The sequence below is a fragment of the Tympanuchus pallidicinctus genome, unplaced genomic scaffold (assembly GCF_026119805.1).
Source record: "Tympanuchus pallidicinctus isolate F22 unplaced genomic scaffold, pur_lepc_1.0 scaffold1, whole genome shotgun sequence".
Taxonomy (NCBI): Eukaryota; Metazoa; Chordata; class Aves; order Galliformes; family Phasianidae; genus Tympanuchus; species Tympanuchus pallidicinctus.
The window spans coordinates 91,357,182-91,385,160 of record NW_026294618.1 but is presented as its reverse complement, the minus strand read 5'-3'; the positions used below and the strand labels follow the sequence as shown (position 1 = coordinate 91,385,160).

Genomic DNA, 27,979 nt, shown 5'->3' with positions numbered 1-27,979 from the left:
CACCCGCCCCGCCCCCTCCCCCGCCCCGCTGCTCGCCGATTGGCCGCCGGGGCCGCCCGTCACCTCCCGCCCCGCCCCCGCAAAGCCGTACATTTACGCGGTAGCAAAAGAGAAAGTAACGAGGATGGTGCGGGTGGCGCGCGGGGCGGCGGGCGCGAGAAACAGCGGCGCGGGGCCGCCAAGAAGCGGGACGCACCGGAGCGCGCCGCGCCGGTGAGTGCGGGCGGATGGATAGTGGCACGGGGCAGCCGAGATACGAGGGGTGGAGGTGCCGGGCCGGAGAATGAAAGTTTGGTTCTGCGCTGCTTCGGTTCGCTGCGGTTGTTGTATGTTTTCTCCCCTTTCTTTAGGGAGATGGGCTGTGTGCCCTTTTATTGTTGTTTTTCTAAAGCGTGTCGGGCGGAGAGGCTCCGCTCTCGGTTATCCTTTTTCTGAACAGCGAAAGCATGAGGGATTTTCCTTTTTTTTTTTTTAGGGTTGCCCCCGGTCCGCCCGCTGCCCGGCTCCGTGCGTGGGGACGCGCGGTGTGCGGGGAGCCCCGCGGGCGGCGGGAGCGCTTGCGTTCCGCCAGGCTGCTCTGAACCCGGCGTTTCCTGCTTTCGGCGAGATTTTGTTCTTGTTTAACTCGGTGTTCAAGTTTGCAGCTGTCTCTGCGCGTTGAATCAAAAGCCGATTTCATTCCGGCTCGCTGGAAAAGTTGCACGTTGCCGCCGACGCGTCGGGCTGCGGCGGCTGTCGGCCCTTCGCTCGCTGCGGAGCGCGGTGCCGCCCGCCTCGCGCCGGGGTGTCCGAAACGCCCCGCGCCGCCTGCGTGCTGACCGCGGCCTCCTCCCGGCGTGCTGCTCCGCTTGCTCTTCGCGTACGTGCACGTAGCGTTGCTGAGGGGTTGGGAAAGGTTGTTCAGCGAGCGGGCCGACAGCCGTCAGCGTGGCTTGTGACCCGTGGGTGATGGGTGTCGGGGAAGCGATTCGTAGGTTTATGCGTTGCGCTGATCTGTTTTCATCGCCTTTCTCCCCCCGCCGCTCTCCCCTCCCTTTCTTCTTTTGCAGGGGAATCTTGAGTTCTTCTTAATTTGCTAGCTCTCAGCCTCCTCATGCCTCCGTCTCCCTTAGACGACAGGGTAGTGGTGGCACTCTCGAGGCCGGTGAGACCTCAGGATCTCAACCTGTGTTTAGACTCTAGCTATCTGGAACCCGCCTCCTCCGCCGGCGAGAGCCGCCCCGGTCTGCTCGGCGCAGCCGTCGTGTCCCTCAAGACTGCGAATCTCACGTATATGCCCTCATCCAACGGCTCTGCCCGCTCCCTGAGTTGTGGATGCAGCAGTGCCAGTTGCTGCACTGTGGCAACGTACGACAAGGACGCTCAGGCCCAAGCCCACACCAGCACCAGCAGCGCAGCGGCCTCCCCGTCCTGCCCCGCCAACCAAATGGTCAACAGCAATGAGAGCGCCGGTGGCCTGAGCCCCTTGGGCGGGGTGGGCAGCCCGGTGTCAGGTGGCGGCAAGCAGCTCGCCAGCATCAAGATCATCTACCCCAACGACCTGGCCAAGAAGATGACGAAATGCAGCAAGAGCCACGCGCAGAACCAAGGGCCTGTCATCATCGACTGCAGGCCGTTCATGGAGTATAATAAGAGCCACATCCAAGGGGCTGTCCACATCAACTGCGCAGACAAGATCAGCCGGAGGAGGCTCCAGCAGGGCAAGATCACTGTCTTGGACTTGATCTCTTGCCGGGAAGGCAAGGACTCCTTCAAGAGGATCTTTTCCAAAGAAATCATAGTTTATGATGAGAATACCAATGAGCCGAGCAGAGTAATGCCTTCTCAGCCCCTCCACATAGTGTTGGAGTCCCTCAAGAGAGAAGGCAAGGAACCCCTAGTCCTAAAAGGTAATATTCCTCTTTGCCCCCCATGTGCTGTGCGAGCGTTTTGCCACACACCTTGCTGATGGTTGAGCTTCCAGCATGGCTGTGCACTTCTAGGAATGTCACTGTGCCTCAAAATACAGATGGCAAAGCATGTCTTCCATGGGCAGGTGGTGGAATGGGCCACTTGGCAGTGGTGGGGTGATTGCCTTCCTCTGATGGTTGTCCTTGAGTAGTGGTGGGGTGGGAGTTGAACGAAGGAGGAAGCGTGCTTCCTGGTGGCTGGCTGTATAGACAAAGAATTTCCCCCAGTGTTTTCTCAAGGTATTTATAGCCTCAGGGGCAAAGGTCCAGGAGAGTATACTTCGCTTTTAACTTGCCAGACTGACCTTTACTTAGCAGCTTTATTTTAGTCTATGTTAAACTCAGCTTCTAGGTGCTGGAGATAAGCAGAGGGAGAGCAAATGAAGAACGATAAAGGAGACATTGCATCATTGACCAGCTGACAAAACTCAAGAATCAGTCCAGTCTTGCTTTAATGAAAGAGGGTTAGAGTAATGGACAGAGGGAGCTGCTCCTTTAGAAAGTGGTCTGAAAGGGTAGTGATTATACGTGTGTGTGGATGCGTACTTTCTGTGTTGTTTTTTTTTCCTTCTTTAAAGGCTCATTTTTAAATGTATGTTTACCCTATTCTTTAATATTCTGGGGAGGAACAGTCCCACTTGCCCTGAGGTAGCATCCAAGGAAGCTTCCCTTTCTTCCCTTTATTCTGTAGCTCCTATTTATAACTATGCTGCCCTCTATAAATCTCTTTGCCCCTGGGTATTTATGCCATTTAGAGGCATGGTTGATAGAGATTGGCTATGGTACCGTGAAACTACTGGAGGATTTGTCTGTACTTAATTCACATGAAAACAGTAACTTAGTAAATTGTACAGAAAAACCAGCCTCCATGGTGTGGTGAAAGTATGGGTTGGTCTGATAGTTTAGTTCATTTTCTCCCTTTATGTTCGTGTCCATCTAGTAGCTACAAGTCCAGTGCAATACTCCTCTTTTAGCATATGCTGTGGAAACTTAAAATTCTTCTAGCTCCAGAAAGCATGTAGTTGCAGTGCTGCAGGCTCCCAGTGTGCTGTTAGTGCCTGTCCTGTCATGATGATGCCCTGTACCTGCTCAAAAGGGAGAAGTGCTCAGTAGGGTAAGGTTACCTCTGAGGTTCTCTCTCTCTGATAGCAGTTATTCTGTTGCTCAGTCGTTACAGCTAGCCCTACGGGTTGTACTGTGTGGTCTGCAGGTCTTCCTACCCTTAGAAAAGGGAGATGCTGAAGGTGTCTGTCTTCCATGTTTCTCTGTATCGCTGAAGCTTCTACCACTTCAGGCTATACCTGGAGCGGGAGGCTGTGGGGCTGCTGGGCCCTGTGGGCAGCCCTCTCTGGCCACCATTTCCTGGGTGCTGCACGGGGCTTGGCTGGGTGCTTGTGGGATTACTTGGGCTATTTTTGGTTTTCAGTTACTGAGAAATGTGAGCATCTGTTTCGAAGACCTGCTTAGGAGAAATCCCCTCCCTGAACTTCTTCTGCCAACAGATCTGGGACTCTGCAAGTAGACAAAGGAAGCATAAATCCCTTTTGGTTTTTTGGGTGTAAGAATTGGAGGGATCAGGGCAAGCCTCACCTGGGGAAATAAGTGCTCCTGCCATCACCTCACTTTCCTCCCTTCTCAGAGGAGGCTCTAATGGAGCTCCCTTCCAACCTAGGCCACTCTATGGATCTGCGAGTTTACCATGTAGTAAAGCAGTGCTTAGGAAGTCTCTGCCTTACTTTCTGAGCCTGAGGAGCAGTGCTGGCCATGCAGTTGTTCATTTTCCCCCTGTCAGATAGCATTTTTTCCATCACGCCCCGGCAGGCCAAACACTAACACCGTATGTGCATGCAGGCCCATGGCTGCAGACACCAGGATGAAACCAGAGATAGCTCTTTGCCACTTCTTTTTTTTTCCTTCTTTCCCCTCCTTTTTCGAGTGGTTTTTCTTGCTTGCTGTAATCCACTCCTAATTTATGGCCAACCCATCTGATGCCTGTGTTGTGTTTGCAAACACTGGTTGCTAACCTAGCCGGCCAAGTTTATGTCCCCCTGATCCGGTGCCACGTTCTCCATCTTTGGTGCTGCCTGTCAGCCCGCGCTGCTCTTTGCACGCTGCGGTGTCACGTTGTGGGGGGAACCCGATCGGCAAACCCAGGGTTGGGTTACAGCCCCGGCTTACCGCTGTCCGGCAGCAGCGTGGCCCTCGGTGTATTTAGGGTTAGGTGCCCTACTCTTTTTAAGCACTGTTTCCAAAGGCCACACGGCTCTATAGATAAATGTATGGACGGAGTGCCTGACTAGGCTCATGTTAAAAAGAGGTTGTCTGACTTATTTTTAATGTAACAGACTGACATAAACTGATGCTGACAAGGGAGCACTGGGCTTTACAGGGATTTTGAGAGCTGTGTGCCTCCCTTTGTGTCTCCTTGCTACTTCCTTTAATATGGAGTGTCATTTTCAATTAAGCTCTTCAGAAGCAAAGATTTGCTCTGTTCTTTGTTCAGAAGGCACAGCAGCATTTAGAAGACTGACATGACTATTTCATTTCTTACCAAAAAGGTATCGTGTTCTTCACGTTGCTGTTACATGGGCTTTAGCAGCCTAAGCGATCAAGGGCTGAAGCTGCTGCTCGGTTGTATACAAAATATGAAGAATTCCTGTTTCTCCCCGTGTGCTCACAGCTGTTCTTGTTAGACCACGGTGTTCCATCCCTACTGAAACCTAAAGGCTTCTTTGTGTGGATATGTCTTTTTTTGTCCAGTACTGGGATGAGAGGAGGTACAAACAGTGATCACATTCGCCCTTCCTGCTTGATGATGGCAAAGCTGCGTTTCTTCCCAAGTTGGCTCAAAGGCCCAGTGCCCACTTTGCTACCCAAAGCCCAGCAGCACATTGTGGTGGGACTGTCGTGGGGTAGCAGCAGTGTATTTCTGCCTTACTGGAAGAATTTGCCATCCATGGGTGCATTAGCTCATAGTGAAAGTGGCTTGCAGTTTTGGGCTTTTTGCATGCTTTAATTTGCTCCTGGGACATAAAAATAGGAAGTGGGGAATGCTTTGGTATTCAAATGAAAAGTATTATTTTACACAGAATGAAGTGTTTAGGTTTGGAGTTGAGTGTCTCCTTTCAAGTTAAATTAAATCTACAAATGAACCAAAAATGAGAAAGTGTAGTGTCTGTGCCAAAACATTTCAGCAGTTTTTTTTTTTTAAATGAGAAGAGCTGCCTTTGTCTCCCTAGCCAGTCTCTGGTGGTATTGGCTTCACCTTACCCATCTTCCTCTGCCTTGGAGACCCAGCTGTAGGAGCCTCATGAACCCACAGTTGCCTTGGGCACAGTTTTTTTAAAAACTCTTCTGTTTGATTGAGGGAAAACCAATCCAGATCAAAGGTCTGATGTGAAAATTTGCTAATAATCCCAGTTTTCCTCTGTGCTGTGAAGTGGTGACTGGAGCACGGCACGGGGCTTGGGGAGGAGCGGAACAGTGGTGATAACACGTAGTTACTTCTCTGTTCTTGTTCCTGATTTGAGGAGCTTTTTTAAAATCTGGTTTGCAGTCTTCTCATTGCTTGTCTAACAGGGACATAAATTAAGTGGCTGGGTCTCGTTATAGCAAGGAGCACAGAACCTGCCAGCAAACCACTTCGTGCTCACTGCTGTGGTCTAAGAATAGCTTCAGATCTCTTACCAGCGCTGAAGTCACCTATCAGAGAAGTTGAAACAACTACAAAGGGGCCGAGAGACCTATAAAAGGAAGAAGCGCCTGCTTTATGTTGTCTCGTGTTAACTCAAAGGACTGTGATCAACTGCCTTTGGAATACCTGATGTTTTCGTAATCTGTTGCAAACACATGATTTATTATTATTATGTAATCCAGCGGTGCCAGTGTTACTTTAAGCCCTAATTGAATTACACTGCAGAAGCACATTCAAGAGTAGAACTTGACACAACGGTCAAAAAATCCAGCTGTCCAGCAAATATGTGCCTGGCGCTTATTTCCACTGGAGATCTCCACTGAATAATTATTAGGTCATGGTTGAAATAGGGAAATGTGTATTTTTAAGTGTTAAGTAATGCGTGAGATGCATCCAGTGTGTTTAAAATGTGTTCCCTCTGTGCTGCAGAGGAAATCTGGCCTCATCAGTCACTGGGGGAAAAACTGCTGCTGCTTCATAGACAAAGATTTCACCTTTGGTTTTCAGAATCTGATTGCAGGAGCTCAAATATGTTTGTCAGTAGTAGTGTTTGAGGTTTGAGAAGTTGTCAACTAATGCACATAGGCCTCTATCTTTTTAGGATCTATTCATGCCTTTTTGTTTTTTTTTTCTCTTAAACAACAGCTGATGTTTGTTCTTTTTTACCATGCTTACGAGCCTAAAAGTTTTTAAATTATCTTTGATTTACAGCACCTCTGAAGTGGGGGATCAGTCACTTGTCTTTAGGCTACGACTGTTTCTTTACTTTATGGAAAACCATATTACAATTCCTTATTTACACCAGCAATGCTAAAGTGACAAAATGACACGAATGGGAGCAGCATTCCCATAAAGAATTTTTTCTTAAATATTTAGCGTAAGCTTGCAGAGCTATAGAAGTCATGTTCTGTGAAGAAAAAGAACACTGTTAATCTACTTAAAAGACCTAATGCTTTGTCACTCTGTGCAAAAATAAGACCACTCGTGGTGCCTTGGCCTTGTTGGGAAGTTGCTGGTGGGCTTGGGGAACATTGGCTGCAGAGAATACAAGACTGACCTCAGTATAACAACTGACTGTTGCCTGAAGCTGTTCAGCTGGATGTGATGAGAGCAAGCTGGGGAGAGGTAACCTCTTGAGCGCTGCACCTGCTTGCTTTAGCTGGCAGGGCCTTCAGGGGTTTTCACTGTGAGCTATGGTCTTAGCCTGATGAATGTGTTGACAGTAGTTGGAGTGGTAGAGCTCTAGTGTGCACCAGTGCCTTTGAGACTTGGCTGGGATGGAAAACCAGCCAGCAGTCCTGGCAGTGCCCCTGCATCCCCTATGTGGAGACAGGGAGGGAGGCTATTACGACAAGCTCACCTGGAGAACCACTGCCCTTGCTTTCAAAATGTCTCAGTGTGGTTATTTCTGCAGCTGGAACGTCCCGGGGCAGTCACGGTCTGTGCTGCATGTTCAGCTGATGCTTTATGCCCCAGCAGCTTCAGCAGTGAATCTGCGGGGATTTTTAATGCCTTGTGACTTTTCAGTACAGGAAACTGCTTCAATTAATATCTGTGATGAAGGCAACCTCGTGCCTGGAAGCATCACAGTCCACTGGAGATGGTTTCAGTGCATCCTCCTACTGCTGTGAAAGCTGCTGGTTCCCCAGGAGCATGCGACCTCCAGCAGGTGGTCTCAGCATGGCTCTGGACTTGTACAGCATAGATTCACTGAGTAGTAGGGGTTGGAAGGGACCTCTGGAGATCATCTAGCCCAACCCCCTGCTAAAGAAGGTTCCTGATAGGAGATAGCAGCTTAAAGGACAGAGGAAGATAAGCAAATTCCTTTCCTGCGTGGTGCAGAAAAGGGGATGACTAGATACCAGTCTCAGGGCAAGGGGAGCTCTGGCCAAGGCCACACAGTGGTCATTCTCTCACTTTTTCCTCACACAATAGGCTTGCTGTGAGACCTTGGACGAGTCATTTTAATCTGTCTCGTTATTCTGTTCCCTGCACCATTAGTAACACTGAGCTCATCTCTTACTTAGATCACCAATTAAGTGTAGTGGACCCAGATCCATCCACAGTCACAGCAGTGCTCTGAAACAACGCATCTCTCCTGTGCAGAAAGTGGGAGATAAAAAGGGTGCCTGTTATTCTACTTCCTCCCTTAGCAGCACATCCTTTCTAATGTAGTACATTGTAGGTTCTGATTTGCCTGTTGACGTTTTTGTTGATTTAAAAACCTCAAGGTTCAGTTTTTTTTCTCTGTTCTGGTGAACAGATGATCTCCTTGCTAAAAGGAGCCACCATGAGCAGCTTAAGGTCTGGAAGGAGCACAAGCTTGTCCTCTCCTTCCACTTGTTTTTAGAGGTGCCCCTAAGAACACATCACTACTCCCACATTGACCTGAGCCAGCAAGTCTGCAAGGAGCCACCAGTGCCTTGTAGGAAAGGAGTATATAAACAGGAGGGAGAATTATTGCTTACAGGGGTGGATACGGGGAGCATGGGGGGAATGGTTTTAAACTAAGACAGTTTAGGTTAGATATTAGGAGGAGGTTTTTCACATAGAGGGTGGTGATGCACGGGAACAGGTTGCCCAAGGAGGCTGTGGATGCCCCATCCCTGCAGGCATTCAAGGCCAGGCTGGATGTGGCTCTGGGCAGCCTGGTCTGGTGGTTGGCTTTCAACACCCTGCACATAGCAGGGGGGTTGAAAGTACATGATCATTGTGGTCCTTTTCAACTCAGGCCATTCTATGATTCTCCCGGAGGAAGAGCCTCCTATTGCTGCTGCTGCTTGTCCCTACATGAATTACTATATTTATTAAAAAGAAATACATACTTTTTTTTTTTTTCCTCCCCGTATATATTTTTGCAGTGGTTTTAAGAGATTAGGAAAGTAAGTGAGAGAAGCTTGCTAGTTGAATTGATTGTTGCCAGTTTATGATGCTAGAGTGAGATACTGGGGCTTAAGTAAAGCAAGTGGCCAGTAATGTTTTAAAGCAAAAGCTCTTGGTAAAGCAGTTGACCTGTATTGTGCTGGTGATGGACTCTAATTCATCTTGGCCATCGTAAGATACTGGGAGTTTTGTCTGTAAACACTCACTGTGATTAACCTCAAGGCAAAGGAGGTGGTGGAGTCTCTTTCACTGGAGATGTTCAAGTCTCGCCTGGACGTCTACCTGTGTGACCAGCTGTAGGGAACCTGCTTTGGCAGGGGGATTGGACTTGATGATCTCTGGAGGTCCCTTCCAACCCCTACAATTCTATGATTCTGTGAAACCATTGTATTTTTTTCAATATTTTCCTCTTAGTTCTGTAAGTCAGTATTACGTCTCTATCAAGGAATAATATACTACTTTTGCCTCCTGCAAAGTACTGTTGTTTATGTATGTGTAAAGGCAAGACATAAGTTAGTTTTGATCTAGCTGAACACATTCCTTGTTTGATCGCTGTTTAATTCTGGCTTTTCTAAGCATAAGTTTTCTCCTTCCCTTGACGCTGGAGTGTAGGTTCTAGCCATGCTTCCTTGTCCATTAGGACTGTTGTGCAATGCTGGGTATCCTGATGGCCAGGATGGAGTGAGCTGCCAGGTGCTCAACCTTGTAGCACTGGCTTAGGTGCCAGTTGGACTGGCCCTGGTGTTGGTGGCAGTGTGGGGACTGCCACTGCTTCTGGTAGTTGGCTGTTCTGGAGAGTGTGGCACTAGGATATTTCAAGGCAGCTTCCTTTACTGGATGTGAAGAAAACTTCATATGCTTTGAAGCAGATTGCTGGAAAGTGTCAAATCAGTGCCAGATACAATTTGTACTCAAAAGGAAGGATTTTTTTTTTTTTTTTTTTTTAAGAGGTTTTAGATCCAGCAGGAATGGATGGCATTCACTGGTGTGTTGTAGCAGAACCCTGCTTTCCTTTCACACTGTTGCAATGTGTTGCTGGTGTTTCTGATGCAGAGGAGCAGTGGTTTGGGCTGGAAAGGAGCCTGCATTCATTCTCAACAGAAACAGAGCAGCTTGCTCGGTTGCTGGAGTGAAGCTGTCCTGAAGAGGTTGCCCTTAAAAGGGTAAAATGAATAAACAGATGACTGAACCATGAAAATGTCAGCCTTCTCTAAAACTTGCTAATTAAACAGAAACGTCCACTCATACACGCCCAGGATTACAGACGTCTGAAACTGTGCTGAGGCCTTTCTCCCTCTTTGGATGCACCAAGCCCGCTGTGCTGTCTCGGTCCTCGTGCATCCCAGAGCCTGGAGGTCCCATCCATTCTGCCTCTGTGAAAGCAGACTTGTAACTCTTTGTCAGTATAAAACCATTTGTGGTATCTTTATAGCATGAATAGTTTCTGTTCCCTCCCCCATCACTTCCCCTGCCTCCTTTATACATAGCTTTAGCATTTCTTGATGACCTTTTTGTTAATATGATTTCCAGTGGGAGCATTTCACAGTGGAAGTATGTATTCCTTCAGGGCTTATACTGACATTTCCAGTGATTATTTAATTGGACTTCATGTTAGTTTAAATCCCCATGGGAGAGCATACTTTTGCTATGAGAAGTTGTAAAGTGTCTAATTTTGAGTTTCTGCTATAAATGTTTGCCCTCCAGGGAGGGCAAGTCCAAACCTCATCTGTCACAGCAAAATTGTCACAGTTTGGGATGTAGGACTTAATTTCTTGTTCCAAGTTACATTCTTGTATAGCTTGAGCTCCTCCTCTTACCTTTCTGATCACTCTCTGAGAATAACAGAATGCTTTGAAGGATGCTGTCCTGTGATGTGTCCCTCTCTCCTGTGAGTGTTCTTTTTTATATTTTATCCTAAATGGACAAACTCGATGCTCACTTAATGCATAGAGGACTTCCAGTTGCAAAACTGGAACTTCTTCTTCAGTTCATATGTGTGGTGACTTTAGGAAGGGCTGGTGAGTTGTCCAGAAGCACTAGTGGCATCTCTTAGGAGAGCTGGCATGGGAGGTATGTTGCTTTCATAGGTGGCTTGGGTGTCCAACTTCTGTTTGAAACAAAACTGTTTAAGACAAACAAACAAAACAAAACCAACCCTCAAGCTGAAATCCCAAGAAACATTCCCCAGTAGCAGTTTATATTTATATATCATACATATATATATATATATACCACTATACATATAGCTTGTTTCTAATTAGAACTAGTATGGATGACCTTGTGCTTTCTCACAAGAGAAAAAGCAATGGGACAGCTAGCAATGTGAAGAAGCAAGTCATATGTTCAGGTGTGGATGGTATCGTGGATAAAAATGTGGTGCAGAGTGAGTGGTAGACATGATGGAAGGAAATGAGTGGAGCTGGGCAGAGCCTTTGTCTTTTGGCAGAGGGCAGTGCCTTCGGTGACCTCTCTCCTGCACACCTGGAATGTGTCCTTCAGGGCAGCGAGTTGCTCTGTTCCTGGTGTGAAGTACTAGAGCAAAGTAGGTATGAGCAGGGGCTGCAAGAGGCCGGCAGGAGAGGATGTATGGTGGGTGTGAGCCACAGCAAATTGAAATTAGAAATAATACGCAAATGCATGCACGTGTGCCTCGATGCTGGGGGACAGGTAATTCTATTTATCTGGTCAGACTTTCAACCTTTCAAGGGGGTCTCAATGCAGTTGGGTCAGGGATGTGTTTGTAACTTCTCTGGTTTGGAACTCATCAATGAAACTGCATCTTGGGTAGTTCCCATGTGGAAAAAAACTGCCCTCACAAGTTCTCTGGAATGCCTGGGCTTGCTTTTTTTTGGGTATCTTTGTTTTGCTTTGTCTTGAAGTCCCATTGGCAGCTTGATTAGAGGGAGAGACTAGATTAGATTGAATGTATCAAAGTGGAAGCTGTTCTTTGTGAACTATGTTTATTTTCACTTTTTTGTTGTTTGTTTAAAGTTTAATCTTTTGCAGCAAGGCTGATGCCAAATGCCATGTGGGTGATGGGAAAAGAAGCCCTGCAATGGCTGGTTTGAACCTCCTGTAGACAGGCGAGAAGCCTGCCTGTAGGTCCGGAAGGGAGACGTAACTCGCGTGTTGGTGGCCACACGAATGCAAAAATCTTTAGTTATTTATATCTATGTGTTCTCCCACCCCCAGTTCTCCAAAATCAGTGTTGATTCTTGAGACCATTGAGGATACTTACATTGCAAAAGGATGGTGAATGAGGTTTCTGTTCTGAATAGCTAAGTATGGTTGCAGTTATGTTTTGTTTTGTTTTGTTTTTCTTTCTATTATGTAACAGCAGAAATGTACGGGAATAGTCTTAGCATCATTGTATCTCCTTGTACCTTGACTAAATTGAGATGTCAAGTGGGCTTGATGCCTCAGTCTCCATCCAGCCTTTTTTATGAAAACAAGCAAAACCCCTATAGTTTTCTTGAAGTCAAAGGAGCTTGTTCTGATTTTGTTTGAATGTGGTTTGACAGGTCCCCACTAGTTGTGAGAGAAGAGAATCATCCTTCTCATCTCTTCCTGCTGAGTGGGCTGAATAAAATATCTTCAACCACAGCACAACCCTTGAGCTCTCCACAGCAATGAGTGTGAACCTTGCCATGCTGAGGGGAAGGATGTCTGTCTTGGATAACAGGAGCACTCCTGCCATGCTAGAGTTAGCCCTGTTGCTCCAAGAGGTGTGGGATGTGCTGTTCTCAATAGTGTCCTGAGCATTGCACACCATGTAGGCTTAGCCCTGCTTGAGGCAAAAGCAGAGGAAGGCTGAGGGAGTACTGCAGGAGAAATATGGAGAGAGAGCAAAGGGAAGTCCCCTTCTGTGTCATCTGATGGAGGTAGGACTGATGGAGCTCTGGTTGGGTTAAAGCCCAGGTTCAAGGCCATACATTTCTGCAGGGCACGGGTTGGTATTGTGAAGACATGGTCCCGGCGGTTGTCCCATCTTGAGAGTAGTTTTGGCCACGACTGGCAGAGAGCTCTGCTTCAACCTGTAAAGCCGCTTTTCCCTTGGGGAAGGAAGCGGGCTGTGATAGATTTGCTGCTGAAAGCGCACCCAAGCACGCAGAGAGGATACACAACAGCATGACCCAGATGAGCTCATGCTTGCTAGCAGGTGCCTCAGCACACCCTGCACATGCAGTGAGAGTGGGGGGGTGGGCCAGGGCCAGACTCTGCTGCCCACCTGGGGTGGCACAGGCTGGGCACCCCCAACCCACAGCACACCTCTGTTTGTATGAGCTCAAGTCGCGTTTGCTTAACCTTGAGGCATCCTGCACTTTGAGTTGACTTGACACAAAGTCATCTGTTCATTAATAACACAGAAGCAGTTTAATTGTTGTCTTAGTGGAAAAATACATGAGACTGTCATCAGCTGTTGCTTCTGGCAATGGTTTCTGCAGTAATGTAAATAAATGAGGTCACAGGTTTAAAGGAACAGGCTGTACTTGCACAAATTCAAGGCGTCGTCTTAAACAGATACGCACCAATTGCCTGAATGTCTTATATTGCGGTGCTGTGCTCGTGCCACAAACGTTAGCTGCTTAAACATTTTGACCTCAAACACATTTAGCTGTAGGGCTCAGTTTGTTGTGTAGGTCCTGTCACTGTCACACAGAGCAGAGCTCAGCGCTGCCCTCCGCTCCCCGTGAGGAGCTGCAGCCACCACGAGGCCTCCCCTCAGCTCCTCTGAGCAAACCCAGCGGCCTCAGCTTTTGTCACACACCTTGTCCTCCAGGCCTTTCTCCATTTTTCTAGGCCTCCTTTGGACACTCTCTGATACATCTTTTTCTGATAATTCTCAGCCCTATGGGATTTCTGCTTTTGTTGCATGTGAATTTTGGTTTGGTGGTTTTGTTATGTTTGTTTTGGTTTTTTTTAGGTTGCTTTGTGGTGTTGTAATTGAGGATGAGTGGATCCAAAAATCCATCTGAATAGCTTTCAAAGCTGTATAAAAGGTCTGTTTGTCTGTGGGGATCAACGTGTTCTGTCTAAATGTGGATCCCGCATCTGCAATCTGTCATGTATAAAAAATGTTCCTGCTGTAACTGCAACAGGTATTGCTCTGTCAGGGCTTTTTGTGCTGCTTGACTTTGCCTAAGCTGTCCCTACTGTGGGAGAGGAATCAAGGTAACTTTACTATGGGGTACGAATCTCTTTTGAGGTAGGAAATATGCTAGCTCACTGAAATGTATCACAAAGCAAACCCTTGCTTATAAAGAATTACAGAATATCCCTGTGGAAGGCATCCACAAGGATAGAGTCCAGCCCCTCACTCTAGACAGAACCACTGATGAAGAGGTATTGCAAAACATGGAGAAGGAAGGTGGGTGTTAATGTACTCCTTGCCTATTTTTTTTCCAGTTTTCTTCCCTTATAAATCCCTTGCACAGAACGTGTATAGATAAAATATGTTGGTTTTGCTTTCTGTAAAGATGGCTGTTCCTATTATGAGGTCACAGTCCTTTGCAAAACTGGTAACCGTGTTTCTACCACACATTTTGTGTCTGCTTTGAATTATGCGCTCCTTTTCATGATGGCAAATGACAGCTGCTTCTTGGCATGACTTCTGTGCTGTTTGCCACTGCTTGATTTGCTCTGAGCTCTGGCTTCTGCCCAGCTGCTCACCTGGCCTCGAGAGCACAGGGTGGCTTCAGAGCTGGGAATATGCCCACAGCTGCTGCGTGGCAGGGGTCCGGGAGGCATCATGCAAAATGTCTGTGGGCAGGTGGTTGCAAAAGGCCTGAGCAAACAAGCATGAATAGCTGGAGTGTATACAGTGCTGATTTGAAGCTTCCTAAAAGTTATGACATCTCAGACAATCCCTAGCCTGTGGTCATTCACTAACTGTTCTGGCAGGACAGAACGGTGGAATATTTCACACAGCTCATGCAGTGATAACTGCAAACATCTCTGGCCCTTCACATCAATGATGAGCAGAAGCACTGCCTGCTGATGCCTTCACTATATTGCAGGGCAGACTGTCTGCTTCAGAGGTCCTACTTCCTTCGTTCCTTTCCTTATAGGAAAAAAGACTGAATATCCAAGTGTGTTGGACATTCTTGCATGCCTGTTGCTTTGTTTGGGTGTGGGTAGGTTCAGGCTCCCTGACAACCTGCTCAGCAGCTGTTTTGGAGCAGCATGTGGGATGTTCTCTGTATCCGTGTGAGGGCTGTCAAACTGGCTGGATGGTTCAGGCTTTTTACCACGCTCTGATTATTAAACCTATGTGATATCTTCGAAGATGGAGAAGATGGTTTACAAGCATAGCATTCTGTAATGGTGTAGCTGGCATGTCTGCTAGCATTTTGCTTAGTCAGTGTGTTGCGCCCAAGAATTTGAATGGAGGTGTGCACACAGCTGCTTGTGAGCCCCATGGCTGGAGCTCAGCACTACTGTGCATGCCACTTGTTCTTCCCAGTGGATGTACTGCCTGTCTGCTGCAGCTGCAGTGGTGAAGGCTTTCTGTATTACAGTTAGGAGCTGAAAATCTGCTTTTAAAACTCAGCTTGCTTGTGTGCTGGTGAGAGGCTTCTCACCCATGTGTTGTGCCACAGCCCATTTTTACATTTCTTTTCCCCTCTATGTCTACATCTTGTTGCATCCTTTCTGGATGCCCGTTCTTGTCCATTACTCCATTGGTTGGGTGTCTGAGGCAGTTCAGGTTAGTGATCTTATATAACTGGTGTCCTGGGAGGGAGCTTACTGTAAGTTCTCCAACTCTGCTGTGTGCTTAGGGTGGCTGGTGAAGGGTGATGTCATGAGTGCAGCTCTGAAGAGTGCTGAAGCAGTGTGGTCCTACATCCACCTGTGGCTGCTGGCTCCCAGAAGGCTGTGGCAGAGGTGGAAAGTGAGAACTGACCCCAGGGCCACTGGAGCTGCTTATTCTTAGGACTGGTTCTTGGGGATCCCCACGAGTTCTGGGTGCTGTTTGAACAGTTATTTAAGCTGAATGGATTGCTTGCCTGTGCAAAAGCAGTGTAAGTGTTGGAGTAGGGTTGGGTTGACTGGAATGTGGTCAGGGTTCAGCCGTTAGCTTAGGCTGTTGGTTTGGGTGAGCTGGCAGATGGCATCATCGTGGTGATCCTGGTCTTCTTTGTTGTTCTTGAGCAGCCTGCAAAGACTTTTCAGCCTCCATAAAGACTGGGTGGTGTAGTTTGCAGTTGAGCTCAGACTTTTGTCCTTGCCTTTTCTTCTGCGCTGTGCCCTGTTATAACAGCTTTGTGAACAGAGATTGCTAAGGCAGATGTTTTTGTGCTTTGTCCGGTAAACTTGCAGAAACAGCTGAAGATGAGCATGTTTTTGAGGCATGGGAAATATTCTGCATTTTGAGGGTGATTCATGGGTTTCTGGGAAAGTTAGTTACTAGCAGTATGTGAAGGACAGGAGAAAGGTGAGATCAGACAGGCCCAAGGACTTCTATAGCTCTGTAGCATGCTGCATCCTGGTGTCCATCCAGAAGTGCCCCGATGTGGAGGCAATCAGACCTGTCAGGGTTTGGTTTGTGCTTTCTTGTCCCATCTTCTGGTGTGTGGCCATCATCTGGTTTTAGTGCTGTCTGAATGATGGGAACTCACCTGCCCTTGTGCAGAAGAGGGGACTGAGTTGAGGGATTGCTTGAGAAGTGGAGAATACAGGAAAGGAAGCAATAAATCTCCTTTGTGCAAAGGGTGGAAGGCCTTATGGCCACCTGCCTTCAGCAGAAGGACCCAGGGCTGCCTGCATATTGTGAGCCTCCAAAGGAAGGTTTGGGATTTAGAATTCACCCCTGTCATAGAAGTGAGGTCTAACTGTGCTTCTTTCCCTCTTGTTGGCCAATTGCAGGAATACAGATAGTGTATACATGGGTTGTAGCTGGGCTTCCCCCTTCTCAAAGCTGACTGTGGCCTGGTGAGGGGCACTAGTGCTGTCAGATACAAAGATGGGCCCTGGGTGAGCACTGGCACCGAGGTGTTGAAGCTGCAGTGCTCAAGAGTTGGGTGTCTTTCTGAACCAAAGCCTGCGTGATGGCTTTAAAGTCTTCCTTCTGCTAGATCATTGTGAAAGAGCATGGAAAAGGCGAATAACCTTCTAGAAGGAGGGGGAAAAAAAATAGCAGGATGGTGACATTCAGCGTTTGTTTTGGCTGGTGTAACTCTTTCTAGTAATCTACGTGTAGTTTTCCCCTTCCTGGAATTTTTTGGCTTTTATTTAACAAAGTGCAGTTGAGCCCAAGCACTTGGCTGGTCTCAGCACAACATGTGGCCCCATGTATCCTGCTCCAGCAGAAACCCACGTCTGTGGGTGGCAGGGGGGTATGGCTGCCCTTCTCCTCCTGCCCCTCTCTGCCCAGGCGCGGAGGCGAGCCACCTGTTAACATTACATCATTGGCTCCCAAGAACGCCGTCGTACCAAAGGCCTGAAACAAAGTGGTTCTTCTTGTATTGTTTGCGCTCAAAGAGCTGATGTCATGCCAGCTGATGTCATTGTGTGCTTTGTGTAATTGCTATGGAAACTGGGCAGGTGGGGAGCCCAAGGCTGATGTAATTGCCGAATGAGGTGTAGAAAGAAGCTCTGCTTTTCTTCCTAGTTCTGCAGAGCTGCCCTCCTGGAGGGGGGGCGGAAGGGGAAGAAAAAAAGGGGGAAATTGCTGCTTGAAAAAGCCAGTAGTGTGACTTGCAGTAGAGCTAGGGGAACATGAGCCAAAAAAGTGACTTCTCCCTTCCCCCTCAAGCCCGTTTCCCAATCCATATTAATGTCCTAAAAATAACCTGCTAGATATATTCAGGCAACTGGGACAGAAAAGGCAGAGCTGTTTGCCCCATGTTAGGCAAGCACCTTGGTTGTGGTTACATTTCAGGGTTTGGCATTGCTTTGTCCGACTACGTGGGCATGTGCTGTTCTCAGGAGTAAAGGCTGCGAGGCTGCATGCTGTCCCCGAGAGCTGCGGTTGCCCCCATAGAGGTCTCTAACCAAAATATCTGCTTGGTCTCTCTCCCCAGGAGGACTCAGCGGTTTCAAGCAGAACCATGAAAACCTCTGCGATAACTCCCTCCAGCTGCAAGAGTGCCAGGAGGGGGGAGGCAGCAGTGCATCCGCAGTGCCCCCCACACTACCTCAGTCCATCCCCACCACGCCAGACATTGAAAATGCCGAGCTCACCCCCATCCTGCCCTTCCTCTTCCTCGGAAATGAGCATGATGCTCAGGACTTGGAGAAAATGCAGAGGATGAACATAGGCTATGTAATCAACGTGACCACCCACCTGCCCCTGTACCATTACGAGAAAGGCATGTTCAACTACAAGCGGCTCCCAGCCACTGACAGCAACAAGCAGAATCTCAGGCAGTATTTTGAAGAGGCTTTTGAGTTCATTGGTAATTATCCTTCACTGGAACTACTTTCTCCCCACTCCCCCCCTCCCCTCACCTATTACAAGAATCTGGAATGAATTTTATGCTTTGCTAACTACCCTGAAGGCTGTGTAAGGTCACATTTACTTTTGTTTAGATTGTCAGAAATACTGAGCACCTCATGTTTCTGCTGATTCTCATTTCTGGCACATCTGACTAAGTAGCCCAGAGGTACAATTTTATCCATTGATAGCTATGCCTACCTCTAACCCTCCAAATTTGGGTCTTTTCCACCCCTGCTTCACCCAGCTGAGATTTTTGTCATTCCCTCTTTGTGATTCCTTTGCATTTTCTAGTCTTCACGGTGGCTTCTAGCCAAATTTTTATAGTAACTATTTTTAATGACAGCTGAGTCTTCCCTAACTCAGTTTTATGAGAGAAATGACAAACTTTCACACTCCGCTTATTTTATCATTAGATTTGTAACTTCAGTGTATGTGTGGGTGAGTGGGTAGCAGTGAAAAACTAGTATTAATAAGCTTCAAATTCCTGTAGGCTGTGAGACAGTTCACTGTGAAAATGCAGCTCCATCTGAAATTGGGGATGTAGCTGAGGAAATGAAATTACTGTGTCAATCTGAACCTCGCTGTGATTTACGCAGCATATACCTCATCCGGTTTGGTTGAGGGGGCTGTGCCTTCAGCTCTGGTCATCTCTATTAAGCCCAGACAGTCGTTTTAAGTGGAGCTGGTCATTGAGAACATGAAGTAATACTGAAAGCTTGTGAGGACCTTTCCTTGTTCTCTCTATATTCGTGGGCACAGCTTCCTGCAGTGTACACACGGAGCTCAGCCTTTTGCAGCGCTGTGGATGTCTGCTGGTGTTTATCCAGTAGCAGTTCACGTGTTTAGACATTTCCTGAAACATCCTGGTGTTGGGGAGGAACCATGGCTGTAATATTTTTTTTTTTTAATTATTATTTTTTTTCCTCTTGCTGAAGCTGGGCTAATCATATTATCAATAGTTTGGGTTTGGTAGTGGAAGCCACGATGACAAAAGCATACTTCTTTGCCACATCACAGCTTAGGTCCTTAGCTGACCCCATGGAATTATTGAAGTGGACTCGGGGCTGTCTTCCTTGGTTCCTGCTTTCAAAGATAGACTGTTTATGGCTCCTGGATGAGAGCATCTGTACAGCTCCTGTGGAAATTGAGCCTGCTTGTGCTGGCTCTGTGGGGTGCGCTTGAGCTCACCAAGGATCCAGCCCTGGTCATGCAGCTGGGGCCTAGGGTGAGAAACCCAGGCTTAGCATATTCTGGTCCCATCTGCCTTGGTGCTGGGTCTCGGTGCTCTTGGCTGCTGCTGGTTGTGGCTGCGTTCTGGTTAGCAGGAGATCATCATGCACTGTACGTTATTTCAGTGAAGGTGAGTAAGCAGAACACTGCTTGTACTGTAGTTTTGATGGCAGGCAGCATTAGTACTCAAATACAACTCAATGTTAGAACTCAACAACTCAAACTCTTAAGTTACAGACTGTAGGGTTTTTTTAATTGGTTTGATGACCTTACTAAGGGCAGAGAAAACAGCCTCACTCTGAAAACATTTAGAAAGTATTTTGAAACCCATTTTGCTTTCCTCTTCAATAATTATAGCTTGAGGGGCTAGCTTTGTTTTTAATAAACAAATATTTCTCCATTGAGGTTTTTCTCCATAGCAAATTTAGCTAGCTGGGAGAGTAACTAGTCAAAGTTTTCCCTCCCTCAGGGTAAGCTTTTTAAATTTCATTTGGGACAATAGGGAAATACGTAAACAGTAGATCATTGGCATGTATCTATTTAAACAAATTAGAAAATGAATATAAGTTTAGTTAAGATTAAGGGCATAGGAAGTGCAGCTCAAAACGTGTGTTAAAAAGTGTTTGGAGTTTTGAGTTTCTTAAATACTGGCTGATAGAAACATAGAATCAGCTTCCTTTAAGTTTTCGTAATACAGGTGTAACTTGTAAAATAAGATGAACTTTACTCTCTGTGGGATTGGATTCACACCAAAACCTGTAAGCTAAATTCATCTTCTCCTCCAGATTAATAAAAGGAAGTAGTACACTGAAATGTCACATCTTGAAAGCTTTAACTTCCATTTTCAAAGTAAGCTGTGGGAAATGAAGATGCCATGGCAGTGACTTCCTCCTCTTTCCTGGGTCCTGTGCTTCCAGGAGCTTTTTTTGCTCTTGCATCTCTCTGTGTAGATGATATGTTTTGATGGAGAGCACGTGTACATCTGACTGCACATGTGTGCTGTCCTTTTCCTCTTTCCCCTCATTCTCTCCTCACTGCTCCTAGAGAGATGTTTGGGAAAGGTAATCTTTGGCAGAATGACATGTTCCAGTTGTTAAGGGGCAGAGATGATGACAATAGCCTTTTCACACAATGAAAGTGATTAAAATTGGGCTGGGAGGCAAAGATTCCGTTGAAACAGCCAGAGTTTGCTGTGTAAACTGGCCTGTGTGCTTCACGTGAAGTACTTTGATTCCCTAAAGGAGGGTGGACTAGAGAGGAAGAGGAGGAGATGCTGCTGTGCTTCTAGCCAAATAGAGCAACTTTTCACATCAAGTGACTTTTCACTGCACTGAGCTTTGCTAATTTACTAAATAGCAGAAATCTTACTTTCTTCTGTTGTTCTTGTTTTCAGAGGAAGCCCATCAGTGTGGAAAAGGTCTCCTCATTCACTGCCAGGCCGGAGTGTCCCGATCTGCCACCATAGTTATTGCGTACTTGATGAAGCACACGCGCATGACCATGACGGATGCCTATAAATTTGTGAAAGGCAAACGACCAATCATTTCCCCTAACCTTAACTTTATGGGGCAGTTACTGGAGTTTGAGGAAGACCTAAACAATGGCGTCACACCGCGAATCCTCACACCAAAGCTGATCGGTGTAGAAACTGTTGTGTGATGGTGAAGCTGCAAAGAGGTGGTCAATGAAGGGGTTAGCCTGTTCTTCACCTGATTTAGGGCAGTGAGGGGTGGGCTGTGGGGTTTTTTTGTTTGTTTTTTTTTTTAGCTTTTGGGTGGGGAGGGAGTTGCAGCAAACTTTTTGTGAATAAAAACCTTTTTTTGTAAGGAAAGGTTTTTAAAAGAGATCCAAGAACTTGGCCATGTTTGGGATGCGGTTGTGATTTCCTTCCCGGGCACTGATAGAGCAGAGAAGCTTTGGAGCAAAAGGAGTACTTTTTAAAATCCAAAAGCCAAGAAGAAATATTGGGCTTTTCTTTTGTTGTTGTTGTTTGTTGGTTGGTTGGTTTTTTCCTCCTCCTCCTCTCCAGCTACTCGTAGAGTTTATGGCTAAGTAGTCTGTGCAGGTTCATAGACTGAAGAAACCTAAGTAGAAGACAAAACACAAACAGCCAAAACAAAGCGGAAAAAACTTGCTGAAGCATGAGGGCCTTCGTTCCGCAAAGGCGTTGCTGCAGATCGCCTAGCAAGTCGCTCACTGACGCAGAGGAGATCAGAGCAGCTTAAAAAGTCTGCAGGCACTTTTCACACTCCTGACTCAAACTAAAGAAGATGAAAAAAGAAGTTTATTTGGCGTGTTTCCTGTTCCAGTTCTATTTTTCTATTTTGGGGTGTAAGGTTTTAACAGAAAGGGACTTTGATCATTCTATGCCATATGCCTTCACTGGCTTCTTGTGCAATAATAATTTGGGATTTGTTTTGAGTGTTCAATCCAATTAGAGTTGGCTGCCCACTAATAAGAAGATAATTTTTAAAATCTAATAGTGCAACGGCAGCTGGCTTGGTTCATAAGGGATAAGTGAAAGCAATTATTTTGTTCCTTTATATGATTTTGATCCTAGTTACAGTGCCATAAACCTTGTTACATATGTATATCAGAATGTACAAAAATCGAGAACGAGCAAAGTTTATTTAAAAATATTTTTCGCACAAAATATTGGTGTGTTTCAGTTGTCTATGTAAAAGAAATTTGATTATAAAAGCAAGAAATCCTTTGGGAAATGTGTGTCCTTTTATTTCTTTAGCAGTTTTCCATTTGCTTCTGTCGGATGGGCTTTTGGTTGTGCTTGATTTTTTTTTTGGGGGGGGGAGGGGATTGTTTTTGTTTTCTTCTTCTTTTGCAGTGTACAATGCCCATTGACAAAGCTGATACCTTTTGTTTGACATCCCTTCTTCAGTGTCCTGTTCCTGTCCTCTGCTGGTGGAATGTGTTTTCTTTATTTCTTGCTGTACTCTTGCATCCCTTGCTTTCAGTAGCCATGTTTTTATCTCCTGGAAATACATTGAACTTGGAGCTGTTCAGATGAATTTGTATGACTGGGGTGGGCTTTCTGGGACAGACCTACAGCTCAACAGTTATTAAAAAAAAAAAAAAAGAAATAAACATTTTTCCAATGATTCCTTTTCATCTTCCTGCAATTAGCTTACCTTCTGTGTTTCAAAATTAGTTTCTAGAGAGAGATGAGTGTCCTTCTATTTGTTTGGTTGTTTTTTTTTCCCCTGGCCTCTCTAAACCCTGCTCCTTTAGCAGTTCCATGATCCCTGGTCCTGCTGGAATTTTTCCTTCTCTTTGCCCGCTTTTCTTTCATCCTTTCCCTTTTCCAGTTGTGTCACTGTTAAGTGTGGTGTGTATCGCAAGGCTTCTGCCCAGCAATGTCCCTTAGGTGGCTGACTTCTTTTGCTTTCATTGTTTGTCTTTTATTTTTTGTTTAAATTAATGGTATGGTATAAACTGATCTCCTCCAGACTGTTAGCAATTTAAAATTTGTTTTAGCCTATAATGAGCTAAAAAAAAAATTTCTCGTACGATTCTGTTGTGCAAGCTGATATATCCCAGGAAACCTCGTAGCTGTGAAGGTTTTTCCTAGGTGAAAACCGGTGTGGACTGAACCAAGATTAACACAGGACCTGTCAGAAAACTTATGTATAATCACATTAGACATGTATATTTTTGTGGACATTTTACTTAAAATGTTGTTACTATACCGATATTTTCTTGAAACGTATCCCTTTATTAAATTATTTTTCTACTGGAACTGATTTTTTTTCTTTCCTATGGTTGGTCCCTTCAGTGAGATGCCCTTGGCAGGGAGCGTTACCCAGACTTCAGGCTCCAGCTGCTGTGAGTTGAGGAGAGCATGCTGCAGTAGGAGAAGACATCCCTCCCTAAAGATGGGCTCCTTGCTTTGCTGTTGGGCTCAGCCTTTTTCAGCTGTTCTGCATGAACTGCAGATGGCTGCACCTGGGTCAAGTTGTGAGCGGGAGAGAGGAGGTTAAAAAAAGCTCCTTGCTGCTTGCAGCTCTGTGATTCAGAGGAAGGGAAAGAGCAGCAGGTCTAGCTGAGATTGTAGCAGCCTGCATTACTGGCAGTAGGATCTGCATGATGATGCTGGGGTTCTACAGAGCAAGTGGAGTACACCAATGTAGGACGTGGCAGTCTTAAGCCTAAGGGGAGCAAAGAAAGACTAAATTCAAGATGAGTCTTCAAGGCCTTTTGTTACTGTTTGCTGGTGCCTCGATCCTGCCCTCCATTTCCTTTGGGGAAAAGACAAGTCTGACTTCCCTGTCCCACCCACTTGGCAGATACAGGCTACGAGTGCTTCAAGATGGAGCAGTCATGGAGGCAGCATCTTGTATGGTCATGAGGTCTGCCAGCCAGTGGTTGGGGGAAGGTTCAAAAGCACTCCCAGGAGCTAATGGGGCTGAGGCAGGAGCTGTGAGGCGTGTAGGAAGGCACCCAGCAGGCTGGGAGCACATAGGACTCAAGTCCGTGCTCCCAGTGGACTTCTGAGGAAAGGGAGATTCAGTGAGGAGGGCAGAAATAAATTACCTCTTGGCAGAGTTAAGGAGGCAGTCAAAATTATGAGTGGCTGATGGCTGGCTCATTAGCAGATGTCTATTTTCGTGTGGCCTGTTTGCCCTCTTATAGGTGCACAGGTGTTGACCAACATCAGGTTTACAACAGTGGGAGCACAGCCTGACATGAAGGGCTGATGGGAGAGCCAGGGATTGCACAGAGTACAGCTGGGCATTCTGCTGGCAGTGGAAGAAGATGGCGCAAACCATGCTGCGGTCTCATGGTCTCTTGCTGCCAGCCCGCAGGTCCTCTTGCTGGTGAGGGCAATGTTGGTCAGTCTGCTCAGCTGAGCACCACGGCTGCTGAGGGGCTGCCTTCCTCTTAACAGCCCCTGCGTGTCTTTAGGCACCCTGAAGGGCTCCTGGTTTGATTTGATGATTGTCCAGGCAGCATTTCTCTCCAAAAGGCCAGAGACAAAAGCTTGCAGCCAACCGGTGCTTAGAGCTATTCTGTTACTGGGCAGGAGACGTTGGGAGGTGAAGCAATTACACATCACAAGCACCTGCTGAGCAGCATGCAGGTCTCTCCAACTCATGTTCTCTAGGGTGGGGAGGCCTAGCAGGTGTGTAATGAGCTGCAGCTGAACCTAATCAGTGTGAGATGCAGAAAACCTGCTGGTGAGTCAGCACTGATCATTTTGGGCTTTTGCGGAGACAGTGTGCTGGAGTCTACAGAAATACAGCCTTTTGTCTTAAGAAGTCTGAGCTTATGTTGAGTTTTGTTGGGCTTAAACCCATCATCAGGAGTTGCTCTCCTGCTTGTCCCTTTCCTAGGCAAGCAATGGATTGTTGCTGTGAATTCCTGCCTCAAGATTGGCTTCATCTCAAAGATAAGGGAAGACGACCTCAAGGTAAGCACCTGGGGATTACTGCTGCTGTATCTGTGATAGGGAGAGTTTGGTACAGCAAGAAATACTTCAGGGAACTAATATTAATTAGAGAGTAAAGTTAAAACACTGTAATGCAAACTAGATCTACTAGTTGGAGGCACTAAGCCAGAGGTTAAATGTAATTTGACTCGTGTACTTTGACTTTATATTTCTTGCTGTACCCTACCTCTTTTGATTGTCTATATATAAGATGTGATGTAAGAGAGTATGGGTTGATCGTGAGGATTTATTTGTGGTGGAGAGGTGAAGGAGTTGTCTGGCACTTGAGGTTTTTGTATCGGGTTGCGCCTTTGGCTCACAGTGGAGCATTTGGAGAAGATCACATCATAGAGTGCAGTGGTCAGCTGCTGTAAGGATGAACAGAGGTTGTGTGTGTGATGCAAGGGCTCTAAGTAGAGAGCCACTGGGTTTGGAAGGTCTTGCTGTACTACAAGGCATGTTTAGGTGTAGAGCTTCTAGCAGAGCTATAGTAGAAGCTGCCCTGAGAACATGTTGTGATCACTGGTAAAATTCATTGACGTGATGGAAGAGGATGCTGGAATGAGAAATGGTGAGGTATTGGCGGACTTACTGAGGAATTACCTAAAGCTGTTTGCTTTCAAAGGTCTATCCAACAGTCTTGTACAGAGCTTTGGCCCTGGTAGTAACTGCCTGAGAGCTCTTTTTAATGCATGCAGGTCAGGTGTAGAGTTGTGCATGTGCCTCAGATTGCTTGGCCCTGTCTCCTAAGCCTCTGACAACTGAGGCCATCTTGTAGTGATTGGCTTTCAGTGGGAGTTAGGAAGGTGCTGAGAAGTGTTCTACCTGTGCTGTTCTTTAGCTGCTCTGGGCTGCTGGGGTCCCTGATGTAGTCAGTGGGAATTTGCAGGCAGCAGATGGACTGCTACTAGCTGAATCAGCTGAGCTCCTGCCTGCGTAGAGCTATTACAAATCTCAGAAAGCTTACAACGAGAGCTCAGTTGTTCCTATGCATTTTTTGATGTCTGATGGTACGCAGTTGCAAATATATAGCCTTTCTAGTTTAGACAGACAAAATGATTACAGCTCTGTATAGAGCATGGTATGGCTGCAATACATGGCATTAGGATTCTGCAGGAGCTCTTCTCTGACCTTAAGATTTGCTCATGTGTGTAAATTACCCTGTGGAAGCAGAAGGTGAGTACCCAACCTTTACAGAGGTGGTGTTCCTCTTGTTTTGTGGGTCAGAGATGTGTTTAGTCACAGAGTGGAATGAGGAACAGAGAGCCAAGGACTCAGGGTTTCTCTTGCTTTACTGATGCTACTAATCTGTTTCTTAAAACTTCCTCTGCTTGCTGAAAAGTGTTTCAGTTGGTTGAAATTTTGCTAGCTGAGCTCCTCTTTGGAGTTAGGCAAACTTGGTCCTCAATGTACCTATCTCTCCTGTATGCACTGAGTGATTTTTGAGTCAATTACATGACACAGAAGTCTTAGTAGTGCCTTTTTCTAAACTGCCTTTGCTGCTGTGTGAGCACCTGCGAATGGCCCTTTGCACCTTAGCTCTAGGCACAGTGCAGTGTGTGCCAACAGCATTGCTGCCACTTTGCCATCTTATGTTTAATGTAGCTGCAATTACACAGAGATACATAAGGAGAAGGTGTTGATAAGCAGCCCAAGTTCTCAGCAGAGAAATGGCACCAGAATAACTGTAGTGCTGTTTCTAATTGCAACGGATGAGCAGCCTGGCTCATTAATCCTCCCTATCAGCAGCACATAGCTTGTCTGCACCAGAATAGCCCTGATCTCAGCAAACCTACATCCTGCCCTGGGCTCCTGTTTTTGACGTATTTGGACAAGATGAGATCTAGCATCGCCTGGCAGGGACTCTGTTTGGCTGGACTGCCTTGGACAGCAGGAATGGCCCAGGACTTGCAAGGCTGTGTGCTTTAGGAGGTGTCTGGGGTGCAAGCCCAACAGGTGCTGGCAGGGCTTTGCTGTGCAAAGAGTCTGTGCTGTTGTTCTCTCTTTAGCTTTCTTCTTGGGCACCTGCACAAAGTGTTTCTGGAGGCCACAGCTAGCACTGCTAATGAGCAAAACCTGTTTTCTTGCTGTCCTCAGTGACTCCAGTTAAAGCTGTGTTTGCAGAAATTTTCTCCCAGGAGACTGTGTAAACTTCTGAAAACCCTTAGCAGCACTCAGTACTGCTGCTATCTCCCCAGATCCTTGTGGCAGGAGCAAGGCTAGGTCACCTGATGGTGGGTTCTATGTGATGGAGGGAAACTGTTCAAGGACAAGGATTGCAGAGACGGGGCCAGTATAGGTGCAGTAGTGCTGATGTTTTGACTGCTAAGTGATAATTCTCTCTAAATCACTACATATTGTGCAGACAGATTGGTTTCTGGGACAGGCTGATGCCTGCTGAAGGCTTAGAATATTTTTGTCTGTTTTCTTCATTTTAATTGCATACATCCTATTAACTTTGAATGCTGAAGAAGACAGCAGCATCCTCTATTACACTCATCTGGGTGGGGGTGAGCCAGCTGCAGCTCACTGTGGGCTTCTGCAGAGCCAGGCCTTTTCCCACCCAATACATTGGGAGGAGCTGCTTCTGGCAAGCCAGGGCTCTTATGTCCCTCTCAGCTGCATTCCCAGGATGACTGGGCTGGATTTGACTGGATAAGCTGCTGGGGAATTAATAAGCTCCTGCTACCTTTGCCTTGCTTTTGCTAAGATGACCGTGTACGTGAGGAAGTGGAGGAATCATGACATACTGTAATCTGTCAGAGCAAGGGTCGTGTATGGGGAAACTGGGCAAAAGGAATTCTGGATTACTGTGGGATCCAAAAGAGATATTCTATAGAAATTTATCTTCTTTAGCCTCTCTTATTCTATACATTTGGCTGGAAGGTGCTTTAGGAGCACTATGGGCACGCGTCCTGTAATCACAGAATAACAACGTTCTACCTATTAAAATTCTCCTTTCAATTTCAGCTGGAGATAATACTCCTTTTTGCTTCTTTTTTTGCCTTTAAAGGTGAAAAAACTTAAATGCTTTTAATGATTGGAGGGTGGAGAGATGCTGAAAAGCAGGAGAAATGCAGGGAAAACTGGATGCAGAAGTGAGGAAATAACTCCCTTGGGCTTGGCTATGATGCAGGGCCTCTGCTGTGTGGTGGGATGTCAAGAGTTGATAGCTGGGCTTCTCAGGATGAGCTGCTAGCCAGGCAAAGAAAAGGGTGGTGTGAGCCAGGTACAGCAAGATGATAATTTTTCTTCACATTTGGGTTTGATATCATTGGCCTGTTCCAGAGTGACTCAGATAGAAAGTTCCTACATAGCTAAAATTCCACTCCGGTCCTTGA

At 46.5% G+C, this 27,979-nt stretch overlaps 1 protein-coding gene across 1 annotated transcript; it reads left to right on the top strand.

Annotated features, from left to right (window-relative positions):
* Window positions 1–83: 83 nt before the first annotated feature.
* Window positions 84–22,949, top strand: DUSP10 (dual specificity phosphatase 10). The gene is made up of 4 exons (XM_052682956.1): window positions 84–213; window positions 1,050–1,889; window positions 17,550–17,924; window positions 20,589–22,949. The coding sequence occupies exons 2-4, from the start codon at window positions 1,094–1,096 to the stop codon at window positions 20,852–20,854; spliced, it is 1,437 nt and encodes a 478-aa protein (XP_052538916.1). The 5' UTR covers window positions 84–213; window positions 1,050–1,093; the 3' UTR covers window positions 20,855–22,949.
* The last annotated feature ends 5,030 nt before the right edge of the window (window positions 22,950–27,979 follow it).